The 27,354-nt window shown below is 35.4% G+C and overlaps 1 protein-coding gene across 1 annotated transcript; it reads right to left on the bottom strand.

Annotated features, from left to right (window-relative positions):
- Positions 1 to 2,867: 2,867 nt before the first annotated feature.
- LOC126840236 (mucin-2) lies at positions 2,868 to 22,114 on the bottom strand. The gene is made up of 2 exons (XM_050575856.1): positions 21,892 to 22,114; positions 2,868 to 8,040 (listed from the first exon to the last, which is right to left on the bottom strand). Exon 2 carries the CDS (start codon positions 8,025 to 8,027, stop codon positions 3,396 to 3,398), a length of 4,632 nt encoding a protein of 1,543 aa, XP_050431813.1. The 5' UTR covers positions 8,028 to 8,040; positions 21,892 to 22,114; the 3' UTR covers positions 2,868 to 3,395.
- Between the last annotated feature and the right edge of the window lie 5,240 nt (positions 22,115 to 27,354).

The raw sequence follows: 27,354 nt of genomic DNA, 5'->3' as shown, positions 1-27,354 counted from the left end.
GTATTTGTTTTATTATTATTATTATTTTATTACATTTAAATTACTCATAATGAATCTTTATATGTATGAAAAAAAAAGTTATTTTGTAACTGGAATTTATTTCCGTAATAAAGAAAATTATTATTATTATTATACGTGTAATAACAAATATTGTCCAGAAAAGTAAAACAATGATAAAACCGTAGTTATCGGTCGATGGGCGTGTATTGATAATTTATCACTGTATGGAGTTGTTTTAAAAATTTGAATTTAATTTGTTGATCAATTTGAACGTCAACAGATCGACAAATCGATCATTTCGTGTACGGGAGAGGCTTATACAATTTTGCAATATAAATATTACAAAATCGAAACGGATAGGAAAAATACTACTACGCGACAGTTGGTTTTGCAAAACATATTTTATTTCATGTTATTTATTATATTATTATTACTATTCGTTATAGAAATGAAAAAAATAGTTGCTAAAAAAAAATGAACTTTTCTTTTTATTGATTTTATTTACAATCCATATACATGACGGAAATGGCGGAAGAGAGAAGACATCCATAAAACGAAAACCAAAGACCTTCAAAAATGAACTTGTTTACAGGGTTCCATCGACCTACCTGGTAGAAGTTAGAACAAATATTACAATTTTCTTACGTGGCTTCACACGGTGAACGTGGAGCTGAATAAAGCTAAACAAACATTCACCAAACCTAACCTGACGAATTCGCCTGCTGAAAACCAAATTATACCCATCTAACAGTCCTGTTTCGTCGGCCTTTCAGTAAAGTCTAGCTACTCGAAATATAACAGCTATAAACTATTACAAATATGATTGGACTTTTGTTCTTTGTGTATTGGTTGTTTTCCGTTGGCACTTTTCCGACGTGCTCGGCCCAAGGAAATCCCGTGGCAATGTTAAACGATATCTTGAAGGCGGAACACTGGACGAATGTGGTAGCAATAGTCGAGGACACGGGTCGAGAATTGAAATCGATCGACGGCCAAAAAATCAACGTGTCGCGTCTGTTTGACAAGGACGCGGGCGGCAATGTTGTTACCCCGGCAAACTACACGGACAAATTGGCAAAATCTTCGACGGTGGTGAGCTGCTTTTACGTTGATGTTCTAAAATACTTCAACGACATATTCGTTGAAATAATCGCGGTGTGGTGCACGGAGGCGGACACGGCCGCGGAACGGTTGGATTGTATGGAACGGTTTTGGGCGATATTGGACGCGAAAAAGTCGCTGATCGAAAAAATACTATTAATTCTGAATTTTTACCGCAAAGCTTCCGGAGCACAAGACCCCCCCGCGGCTTCCACGGGCACCAGCCAGGTCATCGACGCCTTATCGACCTTGTTGCCGCACTGCGACCGTGGGACGTTGAGCAAATCAAATTACATAGGCGACAGAGACGCGATCAAGGAGGCCGATTTTAATAGAGACTCCAGAGAATTCCTGCGACAGATAACGTCGGCAAACAACGAATTGCGGGACTTTCTCCAGGCTCGTTGTTGGTCGAATTCGATGGACCCGAACACGACATCAACGGACATCAAGGAATTCAAAGACAGTTTAACACCGTATATGGTGGCATACGAGAAGGTTGTCGAGGAAATGTTTCGAATTTATATTCCACTTATAGAGCAATGCGAGGCAACGGTATTGACACCGCTAGGGTTCGACGAGCAACAATTAAGAGCTTATAATCTTTAAGTAAATTTCTACACGTTTAATTATGCACACCAGCTGTTTTAAAATATTTAACTCTTTTGCCGTTGTACGAAACGATTTTGTAAATTTTTATTCTGTTCGACACAATATGTTTGTTGCATTTCGTAAAATAAACAAGTTTCTGAAATTATTAATATATATATATATATTAATTATATATCATATTCTAACGAATGTGTATTGTTAACCTGTTTGTAAGCTACAACTGCGTTTTACTCGTGTGGACAGATTCTCTTCGGTTACAAAAACAACACAACAAATAAAAATGCATAATAATATGTTTTACATTTATAATGTAAAACAACATAACAACAGCTACTGTCATTTAGGGTTTGGTCGTATAATAAACGTATCAAACGAATAACGGATAAATTTCTTTTCTTTTTTTTAATTGATTTAAATTAACTGACAGCTGAATAGTACATATAGGTATACATAAAATATGTTCACCGTGAAAGCCAAGATGAAAACATGTTTGAGATTACAGTGTGGTGAATGTCAAAACAGCTACACTAAGTCGTTTTGTGTTTTGTAAAACGATACAAACAAACGCCGTCGTACTTTCGCTACTTACATTTATTTTGTTTTATTATTCAAGGCTGTTTCGGTCGTGCCGAACGAAATCGAACGCATTGAACTTGACACTTCATGATCACAAACATGTGCCGGCAATCGAGTCTCGTACCTTTTACATTAATGGTCGATTGTGGTTAACGAGTAGGTATGTACAATAATTATTATTGTACTGGAAAATTTACTCATCGGGGAATAACGTCCAATTAAAGTCTATAAAACCAGTTTTAATGAACAAAACCACCAGGGATAAGCAACGTTTGATATAGTGTTGTTTTAAATACAGAAAAATTATTTATCCTGAAAACAACTTCAAATATCGCTTATCGTTTTTACCTGTCTTATAACTACTGTCGCCCACAAAGAAGGCAGCATTTAAAAAAAGCAAATGTGGAAAATCCAAAAGATATGTTTGAATATAATAAAGAAAAACTCAAGGACCGCCTTTGAAATTACAGCGGTTGAAGGAGATAGTGTTGTGTGGACTAGCAAAGAAAAAGGTGAACGTTTCAATACAAATATAAGCGCACTTTATTTATAAAAGAAGTGCCGGATATGTACAGTTTATATACTTAATAAGTGATTTGTCAAAAACATAAAAAAACGAGTTCACAGGATAAAAACATAGAACGATAGATTTTTTTTAAAGGTATACAGCGTATTATAAAAATAATGATATATAAATAAAACATGCGTATACACGTATCTAATAAATTATTTGAATTTGACTAATATATAATATAATAATAATAATAATATATAGATTTATAGTATTTACAAAAAACTAACAAATTATAATTTAAAAAAAAAAAATGTTGTCCAAGATGTTGGCACAGATTCCCAATCATATGTATATATTTGATCTTTGGTTTGTCGTGTTTATAAATTCAGAAATTATTATATACTTGAAAACGCGGGTGTAATTTATACAATATAAAGCTTAACATGTAACCTTGAACGTACCTTGTATACGGCTTACCACGCATTGACATGACATCATCACGTGTGTACAACATTGTCGCATTATTATAATTATATTATTATTATTATTCTTACTATTACAATATATTATAAAATACTTTATACTATCGTTATCATGGCTCGGGCAACAGGTCGGTGATCGGTTTGTTTTTTTTGCTCTTCACGCACCTGCCCTTATAACATATCTCAGTCTCCATGGATACTTTGGTTGTGGTGGAAGTGACCGGTGCGCTGCTCGGCGTTTCCGTCACCACGGTAGGCGGCACGGTCGTGTCCATTTCGACCGCGTCCAACATCATTTCCGAGTTGGTGGCGTCTTCCACAGGCGCCGGCGCCACAGTCGTCTCCTGTGCTGCTGCTTGTTCTTGCGGGCCTCCGATAAACTTGGCTAACATGTCGGCCAGATTGCGTTGGAACGCCTCGTCCTGTTCGTCGTTAACCGAAGCGGCGCCTGTGGTCGACGTGGTGGTGGTGACGACGGTCAGCGTGGTTTCGGCCGGACGCTCTTCTTCTTCGGTGACGCCGTCTGCGGTGAACTCATCGGCTACCGTGGTCGTGGTCACGGGCGGGCTGACCGTGGTGGTGGTGGTGGTGGTGGTGGTGGTGGAAGACGAAGAAATGACAGGAGAAGGGATGTCGGTGGTCGCAGCCGTCGTTTCGGTTGTAGAAGATGACGACGACGGGGAGCTGTACTCAGTGGGCGTCGTGGGTTTGGTGGCTAGTTCACGAATTGCGTTCGCCGACAGGGGGCCAAGTGAGTTCTGCGATTCGGCCGTGTCCAGACCGTCTTGTGGCTTCTTAACTCTGACTCTGACCCAGTGACCTCGTCTGCCCGGCGCTTTCTTCTCGCTGTTCGGGTCGTGGGCTTTCTTATCGTTGCCGTATTTTTCTTTGGACACCGATGATTCGTCGACTGGCGGTTCACCGCTGCTGTATCTGGTGCCCTCCGGGTTGTGCGAACTCAGCTCGTATCCTTGGCTCTGTTGGACGGTCACCGGTTCGTTCCAGAACGAAGCGGCTTCCTCGATTTTCTTTTGCTCGTCCTGACCAGCAATCTGAACATCGTTGAAGTTATCTATCTGCTCTGTGCGAGGTAGCTCCGTAGTGGTCGTGGTGGTGGTCGTAGTCAGCGGCCGTCTCGTCCTGGATCGCACAAATTCTGATCGTCCCGCTTGAGTGGTCCTAGACCTCAAAGGATGTCTAGTCGTTGGCTCAGATGTTTCCGTAGTGGTAGTGGAAACCGGACGACGTCTCTTCAGAGGATTGTACCTTTGCGTAGACGTTTCAGTGGCGTGTTCAGAAATTTCATCCGATGATTTCGATTCGGTCGTTGGTCGTCTTGTCGTGGTCAACCTTTGTCTAGACCGCAACTTTGGACGTTCCCTGGGTTTTTCACTGGTTTCAATAACATTTTGAATACTTGTGCTTTCCACAGGGGTTTCTGTCGACGACAACAATACTTTGTCGTAGTAGGACAAACGCTGTCTGAATTTTGGCAATTCCGTTGGCACTACGGACTGTGGCTCATCCGATGCGAACTGAGGTACAGCAGATTCAGTTTGCACTTTTTCAGCCGAAGGTTGCTGTTGACCTACGTTATTTTTACCTGAGTTATACTGCGAAAGCGGTTGCACGTGCTGGAAGTTTTGATGGAACTGTTTTTCGGTTGTGCTCGGGAAATACTGTTGTTGAATTGCTTCTTGAGTGTTAATATCGACCGGGGATTGAGAGTTTAAGGTTTGCTCTGTAACAAACTGTGAGGGATTATCGACAAGTTGTTGTTGAGGTGGTTGCTGATTATTATTATCAAAAGCCGCCTGTTGGTTTGGTTGTGATTGAGCTGACTGTTGTTGCTGACTGTCGAACAATTGTTGTTGAGTCAACTGTGAAAAAGAGTCTAGGAATTGTTGTTGGAACTGTTGAGGAATCTGTTGATCTGCAAAGAGCTGTGGCTGGTTAGTATCGAATTGCTGTTGTGGCTGGTTAGTATCGAATTGCTGTTGTGGCTGGTTAGTGTCGAACTGCTGTTGTGGCTGGTTAGTGTCGAACTGCTGTTGTGACTGTTGTTGGATGGGAGACTGAGTAGATTCAAATACAGGTTGTTGCTGTTCAATCGGCTGCTTTGAAAATTGCTGGGAGAATTGCTCTTGAATAGGCGATGGAGTACTTTCAATAAACTTCTGCGGCTCAGTTGAAGAGCTAACTTCTGGCAAACGTTGGAATCCCGCAGGCGTTGTGAACTGATCTCTTTGTCGTTCTGTAACATCATTTAAAGGAGTGGTTGTACTAAAACTGGTCAATGAGCCTCTGTGCAATGGCTTTCTTTGCCGGTTACGTTTTGGAGTAGTTGATGAAGGGCTTGAACTGTATTGACTTTTTTCTGTAGAAGCAAATCCACGCTGTGTACTACTAGAAACAGACGATGGTTTTAAAGAGTTCACTTCCGTCGGCAACTGAGATGTGAGTGCAAAAGGTACAAATTCTGTAGAAGAAGCTATAGCTGGAGATTTAGAAGACACGACAACTGATCCTATATGAGGCGGCGGGAATGGAATTTTAGCATAACCAATTGGCGGTTTAAAGTTAAGTGGCGCCACGAAGAATGGTAAACGATCGGCCATAGATTCAATTTTAGTAATGTCTAGCGATGATAAATAAGGCAGTTCAAATTTCGCATATCCTCTGGGTGCATCTAAATCAGACGGGCCCACAAATACTTTCGGCGAACGGTCACCAATTGTATCTAATACTGGAATGGTTTTAGCGTCTTTTAAAATAGATAACACTTCGTTTACTCTATTATCTAGACGTTTTTCCATGTAAACAGAAAGAGGAGGTTGATGCGCTGGAGGATACGGAGTTGTCGGTGTTATTTGCTCTATAGAATTTGGCGAGCTAAAGACTTGTTGAGTTGGTGGTAATGGAAATTGTGGTTTTTGCACTTTTGGTCTCGGTCTTGGCCTAATGTCTTCAAAACTAGGCGAGAAAGTTTGCTGGGAAACCTGTTGATTGGGTATTGTTTCTTGGAAATTTGGAATGGCATTTTGTTGAGATTCCGGTTTTGGTCTTGATGTCTCGAAACTGGGTACAAGTGTTTGTTGCGCTGTCTCTTGACTTGGTCTTTCTTGGAAGTTAGGAATCAATTTTTGAGGCTGCTCTGACGATTGTTGTTCGAAATTTGGAACGAACTGTGTTTGTTGTTCTGGCCTGGGCTTGCTATCCAGGAAATTAGGAATAAAGTTTGGCGGAAGTTCTTGTCTTGGTCTGTTTCCATCAAATGCTGGTGCAAAATGTTGTGTAGATTCCTTTGAAGAATCATCGAAGTTTGATGCAAAGTTTTGTTGTACCTGCGGTTTCAGTTCCTTTGGTCTTTCTTCTTGCGATGATGGCTTCGGGAAACGGTTTTCGTGAAATTGGAAAAAGTTTGTCGGGGGGGTTCTGACATTTTCTACAAATTGATAAGATTGAGGTGTCGCTGGTTGTTCATTTTGAGGTACAATATCAGGTCGTGGTGCCTTTGACTGAGTAGAGAATGTTGGTTTTTCTTGGTTAAATACTTGCGATGGAGGGGGGAAACGACCAGCGTTTTGTTCAAATGAAGACGGCGGTGGTGTAAAACGAGTAGCATCCTGTTCGAATGATGATGGAGGAGGTGAGAAGCGACCAGAGTCTTGTTCAGTGGATGCTTGGGGTGATGGGAAACGGCTAGAATCTTGCTCTACTGATGATGGGGGTAGCGAAAAACGACTTGCGTCTTGTTCAACTGACGAAAGAGGTGGTGGAAAACGCCCGGAATTTTGTTCAGCGGAATTTAGAGACAATGGGAAACGGCCTGAATTTTGTTCTGCAGATGATGGATGTGATTGGAAACGTCCAGTGTCTTGCGTGAAAGCCGGCGGAGGTTGCGGGAAGCGGTTAGATTCTTGTAAAAATGTTGGTGGCGGAGGTGGGAAACGTCCAGACTCTTGTCCAAATTGAGGAGGGAATCGAGGTTTTGGCTGTTCTGCTGGTTGTGGTGGTCTTTGGAATCGCAATTTATCGCTATCAAATGGAGATTGTGCTTTTGCGTCTAACGAGGATTGTTGTGGAGCAGGTCTTTCAGATTGAAATCTGGGTTTTTGTCTTTGTAACGCTTCGATGGGCACGTAAACAAGTTGCACCATTCCTTTGTTGGGTTGCTGATTAAACGTCGGTTCAGGGAAAGCAATTTTGTTGTCCTTCGCTATTGGTTGAACTTGTTGTTGCTGTGGCAGGAACGTGAATTGTGGCTGAAAATTTGGCAAACTTTGGAATCTACCTTGGAACGGGTTTTGTTGACCGAAAAATGGCACCGGGAAGTGCACCGGTTGCGGTATTTTTTGCAACTGTTGTGGGTTAAAAAATTGTTGCTGCTGCTGCTGCTGTTGCTGTTGCTGTTGCTGTGTTGGTATAGGAGGTGGAGTCACTTCGTATGGTTCACCGGCCGGCGCACGTTTAAAATGATTTTGAGGAGTATTAAAGTTGAAAAGACTTCTGGCGCCAGATGCCGGAATAGCCGGTGGATTTAATAAACTTCCGATTTCATCGACCCCACCGGAAGCAATAGGCTCTAGATTTTTTCGACATGACGGACAAGATGCCGTGATCGGAACCCAGTCGTCTATCCGTTTTTCCGCCGTTTCGGGTCGACTCCATTTTTCTTGAGATCGGACCGCATCACAAAGTAAGGCCGTGCAAAGGAGCACGACCAACCTCCACTCCTTCATTTTCCAAATAAACCTGAAAACAAACACAGACGAATAATGAGTTATAGGTAGAAACAATTATATTTTTCAAAACGTTTTAAATTTATTGGCAATGATTGTGTATTTTGCGCGATAGTGTTAGCATAATGTATTTGGTCGCTGTTATATTATACAATATACGTTTTTTTTTTTTTTACCAAGAAAGCAAACGCAAATTACTTTAATGTTTCATATCGATTGTTATCGCATGTTAAAAACGAATTTATCAACCGAATAAGATTATGTTTATGATTGCAGGATTAGTGATAATTTTAAAAAGATATACGTGGATATTTTTCATAATCTTTGATCAATAACCACATCTATTACGACACGACAATATTGTTGGGTAACCTATACCGTTAATGCCGGTAAGGTATTTTAACGAGATAATTTTTTTTTTTTAAACCGGAACTCTTTGGAGTGAAATAATAATATGTATATCAGGTCACATCTAAATTGAACTAATATTAAATTATCCGAGACTTGGAAACACGGGGTACAGCCATTGTGGTCTCTAAGGACAGTGAATGTGTGACGCATGTTTACAACTTAAGCACAATATTTCATAGAAACAAAAATAACGCATTAAAAATGTATGTGTATCCATAAAAATCCAGATAACGAACCGTAGTTTAGACTGATATTAAGAAAACCCCTGTATTTTTTTTCCAAACAATTATATTTCAATGATGCAATCCGTTTCATTTTAGTTCTTGATTTATACAAAAAAAATATAATAAATAATAGTAAACTATAAAAAAAAAATACCATTTCCCAATCGTCCAATCAAGCGTATAATGAACTATATTGTATACAGTGAAATTAATTGTAAAGAAAGAAATATAATATAAAGAAAGAAAAATTGTAAGGCGGAAGAATCCAAGACGATATTATTTAGCTATATCCATTAGGAAAAAAAACTCAAATTTGTTAAACAGCTAATATAGGTAAAATTATTTTTAAACAATTATAATGGATATCTTTTTTGACCAACTAATATATTTTGAAAGTGTATTTTAAAGTTAATGAAATATTCGGTTTTATGTGTTTGTACATACCCTGCCTGTGTGCATACAAATGATGAATTATGCATTATAAAATTATTTTTTAGCTGTGATCATATTATGTGAATTATGGTTTTTAGCACACTAGCGAAAGATTTTTTATTTTCTGCACTTAATTTTATTGACCTATCGAAAGTGAAATTTCATTAACGTGACATCGGCCACCCAGTGCTTTTTATACGTGTCAATAAAGCTAAATTATTTTATTTTACAAATGCTATTGTGTAATATTGTGTACTAATATTAATTGTTTCCATACCTAATCCAAAAACCATATACACTGCAAGTATGCCACGTTAACAATTACAGAACCGCGCGTTGGGAACTCGTTGGACGCAATTGTTCGCGTGGTCGGTTTGACTTGTGCCTGAGATTTGCGGTTGTGCTTTTATTTTTCTCTTTACACACTTATGTTGTCCAGTTACAGAATGTACTCGATGAATATTATATATTCGTCGAATACTCGAATGCATACACAACAATAAAAACCCGGTAGGCACGCACACGTTGCACTAACCCACACGCCTTCGACGACGCCCACTTTAATATAACAACAGGTTTTAACAGAAGTCCCCCATAAAGCGTTTGTCCTCTACTGTTTAATAATACTGTTTTAGTTTCCTTTTGAGTTTTCAATCGGTTATATAATCTACATGTACCACCACTTTGTTTTTTTTTTTTTTAGCTTCCTCAAAGACACGGTGCTCCGGTGTCCTAGAAACACATTGTCAAAACAAATCCTGTGCAGTTCCCCTTACAAGTTAAATTTTTACCAACGTGTTGTTCGGTTTTCAGACCTACAGCAGAACACAATGTCGATAAATTTATCTTCTTCTGGAAACGCGATCGAGTGGGACGTACCGCGTTGTAAGTAAGTGTTGAGAAGGTGGTAAAGGGAAACAAATTAAAAAAAAAACCGAAACCACACCGGAAAACGATGCACTTGCTCTACATGTGCGCTCAACTCGATTATAGACTGCAATTACGAGCGGTGTTTATTGTTATTAAATACAAAAAAAAAAAAAATATATATAAACTCTTTACTATTATCGGAAACACACGCCAACGCCCTAAATTTTACACACACACACACACACAACAGTGCTGTAGCGCTATTTTCAAAGTCAACAAACCGTACCCAGAAAGTCGTTCTCGTCCCAAGTAGCGCGTGTAAAGGTATACACAACAACAACAATCTTAAACGGCGTGTATCATTATTGTAACGAGGCTAGAGCGAAATCATTTTCAGGTATAGAAAGCGAACTTGTAGCGTTCAAAAAGAGGCGCTACTACTTACTGCTGTAATACCTATACACACATACATATTGTAACGAGACGTGCACACAAGCACGGTCGGATCAATTAAAACAAACTGTGTTTTGTGTTGACGCGGCTCGCACTCGTGTTTGGATGTAAAATATAATAATATGGTAATATAATATACTATTGGGTGACAATAATAATTATACAATCCAACCGGTCGGACGACCGAAACGAAAGCGGTCCCGGAAAAAAAATTGCAAATCTGCCGAAGCCTTGGTTGCGCAACAGTTGCAATCTTATGCGGATAAGTCGGAAAAAGTGTTGACTTCTCGTTTGGAGACATATCGTTGTCGTTGTGTTAACTTTTACCGCTATACAAGGCGGTTTTTTAGGTACACGCGTGTGTTATTCGAAACAAGTTTTTTGAGTAATCACACACACAGCGGCTCATAATTAGGGTTTCATCTCGATGGGAGAGGAGGGGGGATTAAATGTTGACATATATGAATAGAATATATATAACATATATATATAATACAATACAGATTTGTATAATATCTGTACAAGTTTACAGATAAGCTTGTGTAAGTTTTACACTCTACCGAGTAAATGACTTTAAGGAAATAATAAAATAAGGTAGATGATTTGGCCAACAACGTGATTTGTAGCTGGTTAGTGAAATAATTTGTTTACTTACAAGTTATAGATAATAATATTATGACTTATTTGTTTACATTATTTTGTTTCATTGGAAAATAACTTGCACCGCTTATTTTCGATGGACTGAATTATAGAACGTCTTAGAGGAAACGAGGAGAGGACATTCATTTTTTTTTTAATATAATACCTTAAACTTAAACTTAACAGTTTTACCGCAGCTACTCAATTTATTGTGTTATTAGCGGTTTTTTTGTAAAACGTTGTGAAAACGTTTAACGCTCAATGTTTGCTAAGATAGCCATGTAAAAAATTATAAACCTTTATTATAGAAATAAAAAATATCATTCTTAACCAAAAACTACACGGGTTGTCCGGCGTTTTTGTCAAAGACTGTTGTGCTCAGCATTTCAACGATAAAATAATTTCTCAATATAAAGGTTTCCGGTAGTTCGTCGTTTCGGTTTCACCGGAATTTTACAAAAAACAATAATGATTAAAAAAACTATACAAAACGATTATCTCCTTCCGTATAGTAATCCCAATTGAATATACCTACTGTAGTCTGTACCAACGTGAATAAAAAAAAATTGACTATACACTGTATTGTATTTGTTTGTCGACCGTAATAAGATATAGTCACGTTAAAATGTGACAATTATTATACCAATACACGTTGGGTAACCAATCTCTGTCTTCGCTCAAACTGTGTGACGTGACTCGATGATATTCGACAAGTGCGTTCGATTGAGTGTTTCCCATGTTTTTTTTTTCGGTAGCTCAAATCCTGATAGGTGCGGGGCTGTTGGGTTAGTCACAAGGTTTTGACCATCTGGATTGCCCTGTAATCTAATATTGTTCCCATCTAGAACTTTTATACAAAATCCCCTTTGTCATGTGTTTTGTATTGCTTGAACTTATGTTATGGTAGGTCGCAGGTTTTTATTTATTACTAGTTTGGTATTTGATTCCCGGTTTTTGTTTAGCCTAGCTAACGGTATTTGATAGGTACGCCACATAATGCTGTCCTACTGTTTAAAACGCAAACAAAAATGTGTTGCGTTATTTTTCTATCAGCCTATGGTTGGAAGTTGTCAAGAAGTAGGTACCTATCTAAACGTCGAGCCTAAAACAGTTTGTTTTACTTCATCATCAATTATATGGCACATAATAAACATAAACCATGACGAAATCGTTGTTTCTTACAATTTTTTATTTTCTTGCGTGGTGACATCATACTTGTTGTAGGTAGTAGCCTCAACCAAAAAGAGTAATTATATAACCGTATTGAACCTGATATTGTGTGTAGGTATAATATAACGCGTTTCGATGGCAAAAAAAAAACACTAGTTTCTCATGTTTAATCTTTTAGTTTATAACGCTGAAAAAATTGTGTTACGCACTTGTTAGGTTAGGTTTAGTTTGAATTTAGACTAATTAATTTTTATAGACCTTCCTACTTTGTTTTTATTAGCCAGGTAATCATTAGTGTTTCGAAAACATGTATTAATAAGAAATACTGTAAATGAATTACTGCACTACACTGATGTCCAAATAAGTATAAGCGTTTGTTGTAATGAACTGTAGAGTCAAACAGAAGTACTATCTTGTACAGTGTTAGAAATGTAGTAATTAACTGGTTTAGAGTTTAGACTTAGTAAAACAATAAGAACTGACAAGATAGGTTTGGTTCAATGTAATTTAATATATAACTTTTACACAGACTGTAACTTGCTCGGGCGAAACAAGACAAAACAATTGAATGAATACTAGCTGTTCCTTTGGGGTTTTATAGTACAAAGAATACAAGCTAAGCATATCTTAATACTTGTAGAAAACAAGTATTAACGTCATTTAAACAGAGTTGAGAATGCTTAAATGCTAACTAAGTATTATACATTAATTAAAAGTTACCCAGAACAACAGTAAGCAATAATTTGTATTCCACGTGCCATGTGCATTACAATATCTCAAAGAGATCTGACCATTACATTGTATATTCCTCCGTTTATTTGAATAATATTAATCCATTTTAATGTTATTTAAAAAATTGTTTGAACATTATATATTTAATAAAAAAACCAAAAAAGTATAGTTATTTTTATAGAAATTATTAAAAGAATAATAGTACTATTGCTAACATAATACAGTTGTATTGTATATGTTGTACACAGAGCAGCATCTCTTTCGGCGATAATAAAATCATTTTACATATTATTATAGTCGACAAGTTAAAACAAAAATAAAAGTTATTTTCTCCGGTTATTTATGTTAAAACAAATTATTGACTTTTTTTTTTATCAGAATTATTATCATGCTTAACATTTTGAAGACAACTCGTCATGTTTAAAGTCATCACATAAAATGGCAACTTTTAGCTAACCTATTGCTAATTGCTGCTGTTAAGTGTGTTAATGTTTCGGTTTGCTGTGCGTTATTATAATATATGAGCATAACTGCACCACCTTCAGAAGTAATAAAAAAAATCATGCGACTCTTGTGTGTGAAAATGATCAATGGACAAATGGATAACGGATACCGTCGCGTTGGGCGGATGTCCGCGTTTTTCACCGCGACGATTATATTCTTATACTTACATCCAAAGAGATTTCCTATCTTTGGATCTTTTGAATAATGCCAACACAATCGTCGGAGCTGTCCGAGTCGAAACATTTGATTTTTGTTATTTCCATTCATTGATTCTAGTTTCTCGTCACCGTTGGGGACATATTTTTACCAAACGATCAATGTGAGAATGGTATTAGCAGCTATACAAGTAGATTTTTTTTCCCTGTCGTCTTCCAATCTATCGCGGCCGCCGGATCACGTTTATCATTTTTTTTTTTTTTTTTTTTGACATTATTACTCGGTACAAAATATTTCTAAATACCGCACGGGTACATCGTATACACAATAATAATGATAATAATTTCCAGCTGAAGAATAGACTGCGCGCACCCGCTTTCATCGCAGCTCTATCTATTTATATATATATATATATATATATCCCGGCACGATGACTGGACCGTCCTCTAGAAATCTCGCCGACCTTCACCGCCGGACCAAAGCGAAAGTTTTCCATTTTCTCGATGACAAATGATCCTGTTTTTTTTTTTATATATGTAACCACCACATAAAATCGTTGGTAAGTTTACTTCCTTCCTACTTGCAATCGATACGTCTCGAATACTGTTTCCCACGACCGAAGACAATAGTAATATAATGTAATTATTATTATTATACCGAACAACAGTCAAGGGTGTGGCAACAAAACCTCTATAAAATATCAGTAAGATAAGCCTATATAAGCGTATATATTTTTTTCTATATTTTTATCCTATCTATGTATACTAGCGGTGAAGATCGAATGTCACCGGGCTTTGGACACGAACCGGTACGAGCAGTATATTATAGTGAAAGCTGTATATTTAATAATATAATCTTAATATGTATATATGGGTATATAATTATTAAAACTCAAGTGCGTTGACCGGCCAACCGATAATAGGAATAATAATTATTGTAATGAGCGGTACATTTTACACATACCATCCGTACTAATATTATTATGTCTGTACCTAATAAAACATTACATGAACGCGTGTCTTGAGTGTGTGTCCGTTTGTTTGTTATTAAACCGATCGCATCAGAAAGTGTGGTCACGGATCCGACGATTATATTCCACTGCGAGGACGTGAGAAACATATTTTTTTTTTTAATGAAATATACATATTATATACGTCACGAAGAGGACCTAATACTGAAATAAAAAATAAGAATTTATAATATTTACATACATGCGAGTATTATTATCCGGTCCGACCTCGCGTTTAAAAAAAAAATACAGGTTCGCCATTAGAGTTATGTGAATGTAATAATAATAATACATATTACTACATTTTTTTGGGGTAAAAAATATTACCGTTTTGTTTTGGTAAAAATAGATTTTAAAAAAAAAAGGGGGGGCCGATCAAGAGAAAATACTATGCACCGACGTCCAGTCGATACACACAATGTACATTGCAAAATTGATTACTTATTTTTTTTAACCGTAATGGTGACTTGTAAAACACACGAATGCGCGTTCAAAGAAATTCTAAAAAAAAAAAACTGTAGAAATATAATAAAATATGTCTATATTGTTGTTATTGCTATACTAACGTGTGATCATTATTATTATTATGATTTGACACCGACCGTCGCGGCGGCGTCCAAAATCCAATGTTGATTAGTACCGGTGTATGCTTGTTAGGTGTTTGGCCAGACACAATTTGACATATTTCATTTATTGTTATAATATATGTAGATACCGGCTGGCGTTCCAACGGACTCGAAGGTAAAGTGTACTCTATATGACGTATTTGTGTATATTTTTTTTAATATAGTTCGTAAAAAAAATTATACACACACACTCGGTGTACACATTATTTGTGAATGCAACAGAGTGAGGGCAAATCTAAACCGTCGCCGCCGTTGATTAGTGTCAGCGAAAATCGAATGAAATTAATGAGCCGCGACGAATTGTCCAAAGAAAATGAATCGCGCAGTTTGGGTTCACACACAAAAATAGTAAGTACACAATAGTATATTATTTATGATGGTTGCACAGCGCAGCTGTACACAGTAATGATTTCTTCGGTTATAGAAGATATAAATAAATAAAACGATATGAGAAAAGTCTAAATGAACAAAAAGAGCAGGGACGCGTTTTTGATCGGTCAACCGCAACAAGCAACAGGTGTGCACCAAATCGATTGGTGGTCCGCACACAATTATTCTTTTCTAGTACGATGATAATCATAATTCACAATAAAATATAATTATTATTATAATATTGTGCTTATACTTGCGTCGGTCACCGCGTTTGGGAATTGATTTTCACATTGAACCGAATATAATATAATATTTGCGAGATTTAACGAATTTATATAGATTTTTCAACGATAAGCTGACATTTACTAAAGCACAAAAAATATATTCTACACCAACAATGATTTGGTTTAGCTTCAGTGCAAGCATCGTCATGAGGGGAAAGTCGTGTTACAAACAGTCTCCTCGTTGGTACTGTATAAATCTATACATATAAAAAAAAGTACAATCATGAGCAAAGGCTGGTCCAATTTCCCACTCTATACAACATGTTTACAAACAGAAAGTAGTAGAAGTATAACCTCAGTCTTGATCCAAGAAGAAATATCACAATCTAAGGATTAGATTTAATTACAGTACAAAATACCTGGCCTATTCCACTCGGTAGTATATTTTCCATGCATAGGTTAGATTATGCCGAATAGCAAAATTTAGTTAACATAAAAATTATATTAATTATAAAATAGATGAGCAATGGCGACGGCGATAATATTAGGCATTTATATTAAAATATAAGGCTTTGAAAACTTTCTACTTTTTAATGAAAATAGGTGCATACATATGTTTTAACATAGAACGGTATAGTTGAAAATACAAACTTAATTAAAAATTGCCGCAGTAGTATAAAACTAGCAAGCAGTAAAAAGCATTAAGACATAGGCGGTTAGGTTAGGTCAGGTCACTGGGTTAAAGGTGACAATCTCACTTGAAAGAGATATAAAGTGTCTGTAAAATGTTTTTATCGGTTTTCATGAAAGTGATTTTATTATACCTACTGCCATCAGCTGGCCGCCTAGATCCTATGCAGTGATGGGTTTAGAACGTGCGTTATGCACTGATAAGTAAGCGTTCTTGAACGTGTCGTATTAAAGACATAGTAAAAAAAATATTTAAAACAGCACCAAATAATTTCAAGAGTTAAAAATATTAGTTGTATTTTAGTATTATTATTATATAGTGTTGTGACCAGCAAGTTTGAATAACGATGAAATGCAAGGAATCAAAAGCAATATTACAGCATCTACAGAACAACCAGTAAGTGTGTGTAATATAATTTTATAATAATAATTGACAATTCACAATGTCATAACTGGACAACGGTCACTAACTTGTATCATCCGACAATAGCCGAAACGCTAGACCAAGCCATTTTGGACCATATACAAGCAATGCTATTTTGGTCTGCCCTATTCAGGTACCGAGTGAAATAAAACACTGTACACTGAACATTGAACGCACCGAAAATAATCACTTATAACACATCAAAAGCACATTGACAAAACTCTTACAACGGACCGCAGCTACATAGTCATTAGTATAAAATCGCCCGGTGCAACATACTAATGTATTATCTCTATTATATTGTATCGCTACTATGATTAATCACAAGTAATCACCTGTTCTATTACAGTCGTGATGTCTTGTAGACAACAATAATACATAATATAATAAATTGTATTTTTAAACGTCCGACGAAATCAACGAACGAGTAATTTGGCCCAGAAATGCACAATTAATTTTTTGTGATCACATTAAACCAATATAACGTTGAAGTGGCTGAAGTTGAAAATTCCCAAGTTCTTTTTATCTTGTCTAGAAAAATTTCCCTAGATACGTCACTGCTTATGCCCATCGCCTACCGTACACCTATAGGTCTGCACTTCACTCACTGTATAAATTTGACACGCCAGAGGGAGGTATAGAACAAGGTCAGGGAAACTCTGGTTGGGCAATTATTGTTTAATTTTGTAAGACGCGTCAAGTGACATGCCAATTGTTGTCTGCCGCAATTACTCGAAACTTAAAATTACAGGTTGTTATACATCCCAGTTGTCGTCTTAATGAGCATTGTTAACTTGTTGGGTCAAGTTGACTGGCGGTCGATAATCTTCCTACAACGACCAAACATTACAAAAATATAATAGTCTTACAACCGAGGACACGCACAAAAGGGTATAAAAAAAAGGTATAAGAAAAGGTGTAATAAGGTATAAGCATCCCCAGAATTTTGATTTCCAGAAAATAATCATTTGAAAAATGATCTGATATAAAATGTTACATAATATGCATTTTTAAGTCCATAAAAATAAACGCCATATTAACAAAAAACAGTTATTTTTTCTTTAATATTAGGTATTAAAATTGTTTTAATTTTAATTAATTTCCAAAAACAACTATTTTGTAAAGTGAAATTGTACCATTAACAATTTATTGGTTGTAAAAATATTAAACGAAAAAAATATATGTATATTTTCTCAGATTCGCATTGAAGTTATAACTAAGGCGGTATAGTTGGTTTAAGTATAATCTATTTTAATGTACTTGATCTGTTCTTAGTCAAACATATTTTCGAGGATCTTATTCTTGTGATCAATAATCATTTGATAAACACATTTTGATAATAATAACTATACTATTTGATGATTTATATACATCATGGCGGCGGGGCATTTAACAACAAAGTGCGTTGGACGCACTAACTGCGAGCGTCCGGCACTATACACTTGAAAAAACCTTTTCATATGATTTGCGTGTAAAATCAAAAATATTATATAGAGAAATTAAAATCCGATTTAACGCGTCTGCAATAGGTGGACGTGCCACATGAATGGAAATCGTTTTTATGGTTATTTTCACCGTCATATGCGCGCGCGCGCGCTCGTCTCGCGGTATTCGATCAATTGGCAAGAAACCTGTGCTCCTCCACTGTATGTATACGTATATACAGCAATAGGTAGGTACCCATCTATCCATCTGTAATATCGTCTTCATCATTATAATAATAATAATAAACGATCGGAAACGATGCGACGGCGCCGGAACTTAAAAACTGTGAAAGCGACGTTATTGTTGTTAACATAACATATTTTTCATCTATCGATAAATATATATATATATATATATATACATATATTTGATATGCAGTACAAAACGACAAATGTTTTCGATTAAAAAAAAAAAAAAAAACACCGATGTGACCACGTCAAAAAAAAAAAAAAAAACGTTGTTAACGACAAAATAAAAGAATTATGATTTCATATCCGTCAGCGGTCCAGTCGCGCGGCGGTCGATGGAAACTGCGAGATAAAGAAATCATCATAATCGTCTGCCGGCAATCGAAAGATCATCGTTGTGGTACACGACTTACGCAATTATATATTATATTATTATTATTATTATTATTATTATCGAGCAAAAGAGAAGAAGAAGAAGACGACGACGGACGGGTCTAGGCGATTTTTATTGGCGTCACATTTGTCTTGGTCTCGTTTGATGTTTATTATTTATTATTATTATATATTATATACAATTGCGCTTTGTATGGTTTTTAATTTGCTTAGAAAAACCATTATGTCGAGTGTGTGTGTGTGTGTGTGTGTGTGTATGATATGACAAGAAGATGAAACACAATACGAAAAAAAAAATAATAATAAATTGTATAAATGGTTATGTAAAAATATATTATACGTGTTTGTGCGGTGTGCAAAATATGTAATCCTGTCCCGCTGGGTGACCAAAACGGAAAAGGAATAAGATCAGTCAGATAGATGTGGTGTATACATAATAATATTTAATATAGCACAACGGCGGAGTTGGAATCACTATAGCGTTATTTGCGTTAATTATATTATGTCCACCGATTGTTAGATCATCTACGTGCGAGTCTACATAGACAGTGGTAGTAGCTTCCATTTGTATATAATATATCTAAATACATAACATGCATTGTAATATATTGTCTTAGCGTTATGCGTAAACGCGCATAATTAATTTTTTCCATAAAAATTATTATAACATCAAAATTATAACGCAATATTATGTACTCGTTTTGACTGGGTGACTTCAACGCCAGTTCCTATATGTCCAAAACACGCCTTGTCCGACCACCTTCTACTAAGGAACGTGTACAGGCTTAATTGGTAAATATTTTGCTATATCGACCAAGATTTGTGTTTAGGACATTTAATGAGAGATTTGGTTCAGTGTGCTGGTGGCTATATGTATATAATTGTCAATCATGATTTTACCAGACTTGACCAGAGGCGCGCGACCAGGACGTGTATCCGGGAGGCGTTATGACTTTCAAATTATAGTTAGTACACGGGATTTATGTAATGCACAATATAAACTTCGTATTCATTAAGAGAAAAAAAAAATAAAATTTCGTCAAGTGGTTAAAACCCCTTGATTTCCTTTCGTTACGCCACAGGTCTCGAAGGTAAGACATAGTGGACTGACCACTGGGGATTTGTACCTTCCAGGGCTAGTACAAAATTACTAAATTATGGCCTGGAGAGCTATATATTGTATTGTTTAAATAAAAGCTATAAAAAATAGCCCGGCGACATGAATGTTATATTATGTGTTAATGTAATGTTATGCTCAATACCTAATGTTTTATGGAATATGTGCGTTTGGAAGGAGAGACAGTCGGTTGCAATTGATCCTCAGGCCGCTGTCTTTGGTCTGGATTGCTTGTGATTAAAAATGTTTGTTATATATGGAATGGAATGTAAATGTGCGTTTGCCCTGCTTTAGTGTAATGTTTATTTTGATTGTATGTACGGTGGGTGTATGTAATGCATGTTGTGTAGGCACATATACTATGAGAACGTGCAAACAATGAGACCTGACCGGTGCGCGCGCGCCAAGAGGTCATCCGATATTTCATAATAATAATAATATATTATTCCTGTTGGGTATATATTTTTAAGTGCCTTAAGGACATTGCAATTGACGCGGGTCTTTCACACGTTATTCGGATTGGAAAAGCACTTCGGGTCAAGGTGTTGGTACGATGTGGTCTTAGCCAAATCGACAAAAGTACATGTGTGCGCTAAATAAATGTGAAATTAAACGGCCAAAACGTTTGATAGTGATACGTGATACGTTTTTAACGATGAACGGTGAAGTTTATATTGTATTCAATGTCAAACACAGAGTAAACCGTATTAGTAGCCACATAGATAAGAAATACATAGTAAACAAATCGAGTGGGAATAATTGGATACATAATCCAAACGTGTTTTATATTGTAAAAAAAAAAAAATAACTTCATAATTACTTAATAATATGCCCGTTAATGTGTTAAAAATTTAAAACTATATACTTGAATCTCGAAGGACAAATCTTCATATTGAAGAAAACACATTAGGTAGTAAAATTCAGTTTATTAAAATTATTGTTGATGATTTTTCAATTAATGTTATAAATTATGTAAATAGCATCGAGTCCTGTTTAAAAGATAATTTGCATTTATATTTTTTAATTATTATGATTTTTAGCGTACCTACATCGAGATTAGACAACTGTTGTGAACAGAGTTGTTTTGAGGATTAATAATAATAATATTATTATACAGCACACAAGTTGTAGTTTGAAAAAGACATTAAACGTTTAAAGCGCTAATGATTTCCTACGGCTATTTTTTTAATATTATACCAAATAGGCCTGTGTAGTATTATGAAGCACGATTAGGTAAGCCTTTAAAGCAGATCCCTTTAAATCGGATCTGTGCCGAACGCAACTTATCTAACTTTGATTTTTTCTTGTAAATAAACATTTTATTTTCAATTTGTACTATTATTATATTGTACATTACTTATATTTTTATATCTCACGCACGTGATGTACCCGTACTTGAGCCTTCCAGCCTCCAGGTGTTAATTGAATAAAATAAAAAAAGTTATTAAATTTTTAGTCCTTTTAATAAGCAATTAAGTCACAGTATTTTAGATTCTCTAGTCGTTTTCGCTGTACATAAATAGACTCGTGTCCTTTCTGCATATTTTATTGTAACGGGATATAAAAATGAATTTATGTGGTTAAACCATTTTCGGTAAACCAGCGTACGTGGTGTGCCCTATCTGATCTCAAAATTACTATATATATTTTTAGAATTCTCAGTGTATCTTGTGTACACTGAAATTCCAAAATCCAAACGAGGATTTGTCTCGAGGAAATTTTATTAATTAATTTTTGCTACTCACCGTTGTCGATGCGGTTGCGAATTGCCGCCGAATCCTTTGAATCCGTCAAAGAGTGAGTGGCGGCGACAAGTGTGTTTTAACTGTGTAATTCGTGTAAACTGCACCAGGCAAAACACGATTAACCAAAACGACACGAGCAAAAAAAAAACACTGTTGTTGGGTTAGCGCGGCATACCCTTCGCGGTGCACTGGAGAACGCGGTTTGGACGCACCGGCGGCGCAGACCTGTCGGAGAAGACCACCGCCGCCGTGAAGAGCGACAAACAAGCAAGCGGTAGAGGCAACAAAGAAAGTGGGGTGGTCGCGTGTGGGCGCCGCCGCCGCTCGTGGAAAGGAAAAGTGAAGAGAGACCCGACTTCGGGTGTCGTTGGCATTGGTAGCCCCAAGGTCGACCTATGGGTATGGGTATTGGGTACCTACCATGTGCACCAGAGGTAAGGTAAGGTAATGTTATTATTTACACCAAAACGATCGAGAGTGCATTAATATATTATGATGTTTGTTCTCACGAAACGCAACCCCGAGACGTTAACGTGTCGGGTTCATACGTTAAGAGTTTATATTTATACATCTGTGGGATTTAACACGTCTGCAGAGGTAATAAATAATAATACGCCACGAATCATTCCACGAGATGACGCATCACCGGCTACGGGCCATTTTTGTGGTCATGTTTATGTAACTCATAATAGTAATAATGTATAATGTGTACACTCGAATTATTGTTCTTTTTTTTTTTTCACCATGCGGGTAAGGTACACCCACGATTTGCACGTGTCCACCGGAACGTGATGTCTTAGCCGTGAAGTCTTAGCGGCAATGTACTTGTAGGGTCAATGTCCATATTATTTTAAAGACCAACGCTCGATCATGATGTATTAATCTGACAAAAAAAATGTTTAAACAAAATTCCAGAAATTCTAAAAAAAAAAAACAAACAACAATCAAGCCAGCCCGAAAACCTAATCAATTCTTCTATGAGCAATTTCAAACCGTGCAACGACAACAGTTTTAGATGCATTGTGGGTTTTAGTGCGACGTCTTTGGCCTTTGAGTGCACACAGGGTACCTTAGATACAATTTTAAGTGACTTAACGTTACTAGTATTTTGACCAAGTAAGATTTGTGGGTTCATAAAAGATGTTAGAAATCTGGAATAGAATGGAGAAAAAAAACACTACACTTCTATATGTTATTGTAAAACACAAATCATTATTAATCGACTTAATATATTCGTCGTGGCAAAACATTAATAACTAAATCGTTTTATCCATTTTTCTTACTTTCCAACTCTTACTCGATGACGAACTGGTTTGACAAATGAGAAATGTAAAAACACAATAACCAACGTTATTTTTCTAAGACAGTAACACTGATGATAATTACTATAATATATACTTACTAGTTCAATAAATTCAGACGACAACGCCAACCACTCTGTTAAAAATCATATTGGTTTCAAAGAGCAAAGTTTACTACTTAGAGCACTTTTTTTTAAAAAAAAAAACCTAATCTATAAAAATGCATTTTTTTACAAAATGTCAAAATATCAAGTCCGACACGTTAACCGATAAGATTATGATTAAATTATTAGTCGATTTAAACTTTTTAAATTAAACAGTTATTTTTAGTAATAATTAACTTAATTACATAAGCCAACTTTCTGATTTCTGTATTAACTCAATAACTTGACTAATTATCTTTTTGATTGACCACAATTTATTAGGTATTTTTTTTTAAACAATACGACACAGTTAGGTGTAAAACTTGTGTACCTAAAATAGTATTTTTTTATTGTTTACCCGACTTGTGTTAATTCGATACCGACCGTATTTTTAATTTCAAATTTGATTTAAAAGTTTAAAACTTTCAAATGTAAATTAATGGAACTCGACTGAGTCAACTGAAAAATGAACTTAACGTTGTAACTTGATCGATAATTGTTTTAAGACGTTCCATTAATAATTTTGAACATTTATCAATTACGAACACTGTAACTCTGTATTTGTGACATAACCACTATAATTGTTATGATATTATATACTTAAGTGATAAATGGCATAACATAATCTACGTTTAAAGCATCGTCATCGGGTATTGCACACGTTCAAAAGATTTCACTTATAAAAGTGGCATTTGCCATATTTTCAGTTATCTATAAATAATGGTTAATAAATTATCGTACCCAACTGTGCCCTTTTGATTCGCTGTTTAAAATATATATTAAAAAAATATTTCCCGTGAAAGTCTAATCAGTAATCAGTTGGCAGCTACAGCAATAGCTACCTCTATTCCTCAATGTCAGTTTACGACATTTACATAAACAGCGTTTGTGTACTAAACTCGATTAAGAAGGCTAGATTATGTGGCGGTTACTAAATTTTATTGAACTATTACTACTTTGTTTTTTTTTTGTTTTTTAACTCGTTTATTTCTTGTAACTATAACGGGTAGTACAACGGGTATAACGGTGGTTTAGTTATACTGTGTGTATTAGGTACACCGAGTATATATAGTGTTAAAAAAAATTCAATTATAATAATAAATATAACATAATCTACGTTACAACAGATAAAAATAATAACAATAATGTAATTACTACATATTTGGGCACTTGACGTTTTCAGTGTTACTAATACCCAACCTTGTGTTTGGTCACGACAAATTAGTCCTGTCTAATCGGTGTCCCAAATATTCTAATAATAATATTGTTATTATTATTATTATTATTACAATAGTGCCTTTAAACATAGTTATGGAATCGAATATAAATAGTAGTGACTAATGCCGTTGTATACTAATTTGTGTTGTTGTGAACAAGTAAAATATTATAAAATATCTATGAGGAAATGTTGAGACGTGTTTGTTAAATAATATATATTATGTTGTGCAGATACCTAACACAATGTTATATATTATACATATTTGCGTTATCCGTGGAGAAAAAAAAATGAGTAATAACAATAATTAGATTCAAGTGCTGCCTACACCTAAATCCGGAGTCTTAAAAACACCTGCGTAACGAGTAGAGAGTGAATGAGAGGAAAAGAATTCGTATGTAGCTACCTATAAAATGCGCCCAGATGAGGTCTGGGGGTGAATAACAGGTTTTACCCTGATACAAGAAAATATGTGTGTACATTAGCCGAATAACTCGATATTCTATTATATTATGGTGTTAGTCAATAGTCACACACACGCAACAACAGTCTACTCTGAACCAAAATAATTTAATAAAATAAATCGAATGGATTTTAATAAAACGCATTGTTAATTAGCAAATCGAATGTATAAACATTAATATAAATTAAGAAAATGGAAATAGTTTATAATATATAAAATACGGATTTTAGTTGGAAAAAAAAACATAATAGGTAATTTGTAAAATAATAAAAATACATAGTTTGACCAACTAAAGTTATGGTTAAAATACAATAAATTTAATTGGACCATCTAAGTAAATAGTTCGGATTAACTAGTTCAGTTAGATAAACCATAAATGTTTACTGTTAAAAGCAACTGTTCAGTTATTCCAACTATATACATTTACTGTGCCCATATATTTGCAATACTTTTAATAAGTCTATGTATATTTATATATTTTTTTAAGTTGTATTTATTATATTATATTTATTATTTATTAATAATTTTATGCAAAGTATATTTGAAAAACTAATTTATAAATTTAAAAACCATAATTTTTATAATATGTAATTGTTCATACATATTATCTTAATGCAATTTAAATTGATTTCTCTGTTTTAATTACAAATGTCATTTAGGTATATTGTTAACGCACATTAACAACGGTATAATATAAACGAGGTAGATATTCTAAAATCGTATTCTAAAAATGTTATCTAAATTGTGTAATTATTAGTCACAATTATTTTTATCTGCACAAACAATTACTAAACGATTATTATCAAGAGAAACGGAAAGCGCTATTTATTAAGGGGCAAAGGATAGGCAATATTTTACAAAAAATTTATCTAGTAGCCATTAGTTAACAATACGATTAATTTTAAGGTGGAAAAACATTAAGTTTTTCTAGTCGTAATTCTTTTTAAGTTATTCGTCTCCGAATTGTGGAGAAAGTTTGATCAAAAATGAAAGTCATTTTCTGCCGCATCTATTTGGACGGATTTCAATTTTTATTTGAAGCTTACTATTTTCGTATGGTGGCTAAAAGGCAAACTGATGATTTAGCAATTAGAAAATTAGACAGATTTATTAGAAAAAAAAATATAAATGCTTATAAAATTTGTATGAAAACAAAAATAAAAAAAAAACGGCCTTTTAGCCCTCGTAGAAAATATGTTAAACTATTTAACAAAAATGAATTAGGTATTAAAATCGGTTTGGTAGACACTTCACAAAGTGACTTCGCGTTTAGAAATGTTATAGTTTTACTATGTGCTTAGTATACATATATATATATATATATATATATATATATATATTTGATTGCATAAGACCAAACTTTCACGCGAATTGAATGAGATTTATCTAATATTTGCATCTTTAGCGGCGCGTACACATATCAATAAATAATTATATCTAAACGAAAGATAATAAATTGGTCGTGGTGCATATCATTATAACGGTTATAGAATTACACGAACGTCTGAGTGAGAAATCAGAGCTATAGACTATGGCATAAGTGCCAGGACCGATATAGGTAGGTACTGTGTGTGTGTGTGTTATATTTACTACTAATTTCTAAACGGACGGATTGTTAATTATTTAAAGCACAAGAAAGCGGTCCTAGATTAACTCGGTGATTAATATTCGCTTTTATTTTTTTTTTTATTCAAGACGGATAGGTCGAAACGTCAGTTTGGCGACTACGATCTTGTACAAAAAATATACACCAGAGGTCCTGTTAGTGTGACAACTGTGCAAGTTTAAACATTCATAATAACGATTTTTCGAAGCGTGCCGGAATGCCATAGCGATGATGACTGTCGGCGATTGATGAGCCCCATTCGTACAACAACTGTTTAAGTACAGTATTTTTAAACGCGTCGATTTCGCTTGCGACTTCCCGCTGACTCAACCCGGCCGTCGAGTTTCACAATAAAAAAACATTTACAAAACCTAGTTGTGGAACTTTTGTTTTAACGGTCAATTTCATTACAACAACACCGTTGACTCGTCAAACAAATATCAATCCCATTTTAAAGTCTCGAAGCTCCCAAAAAAAATCATTAACGTCACTCCCGTCAAAATCCAGGAAAACTAAGTAAAAATCAACACAGTTCAACTATGTTTAACCATAATTTTATGGCCAACTGTCAAGCATTTCTTCTTTTTTTTTTTTTGAATTAAAAATGTAAGAAAAAACCGATAACATGATACATTATTGTCTTAAGTTTTATACAGTGTTACTTTAAAGCCTGTTTATGTGCACTGGAAAAAAATGCACAGTTGAAAATGTTGAAAGCCTATTTGCTGTTCACT

This window comes from Adelges cooleyi, unplaced genomic scaffold (genome assembly GCF_023614345.1).
Source record: "Adelges cooleyi isolate 19-005CV unplaced genomic scaffold, UGA_ACOO_1.1 ACOO_flye_CR_arks_rails_tigmint_CR_PRNA_376, whole genome shotgun sequence".
Taxonomy (NCBI): Eukaryota; Metazoa; Arthropoda; class Insecta; order Hemiptera; family Adelgidae; genus Adelges; species Adelges cooleyi.
The sequence above is the reverse complement of the archived record's forward strand: the minus strand, read 5'-3'. Positions and strand labels throughout refer to the sequence as shown.

Coding starts and splice junctions, on each gene's coding strand:
- LOC126840236 (XM_050575856.1), bottom strand. CDS start 8,027: ATGAAGGAGTGGAGGTTGGTCGTGCTCCTTTGCACGGCCTTACTTTGT.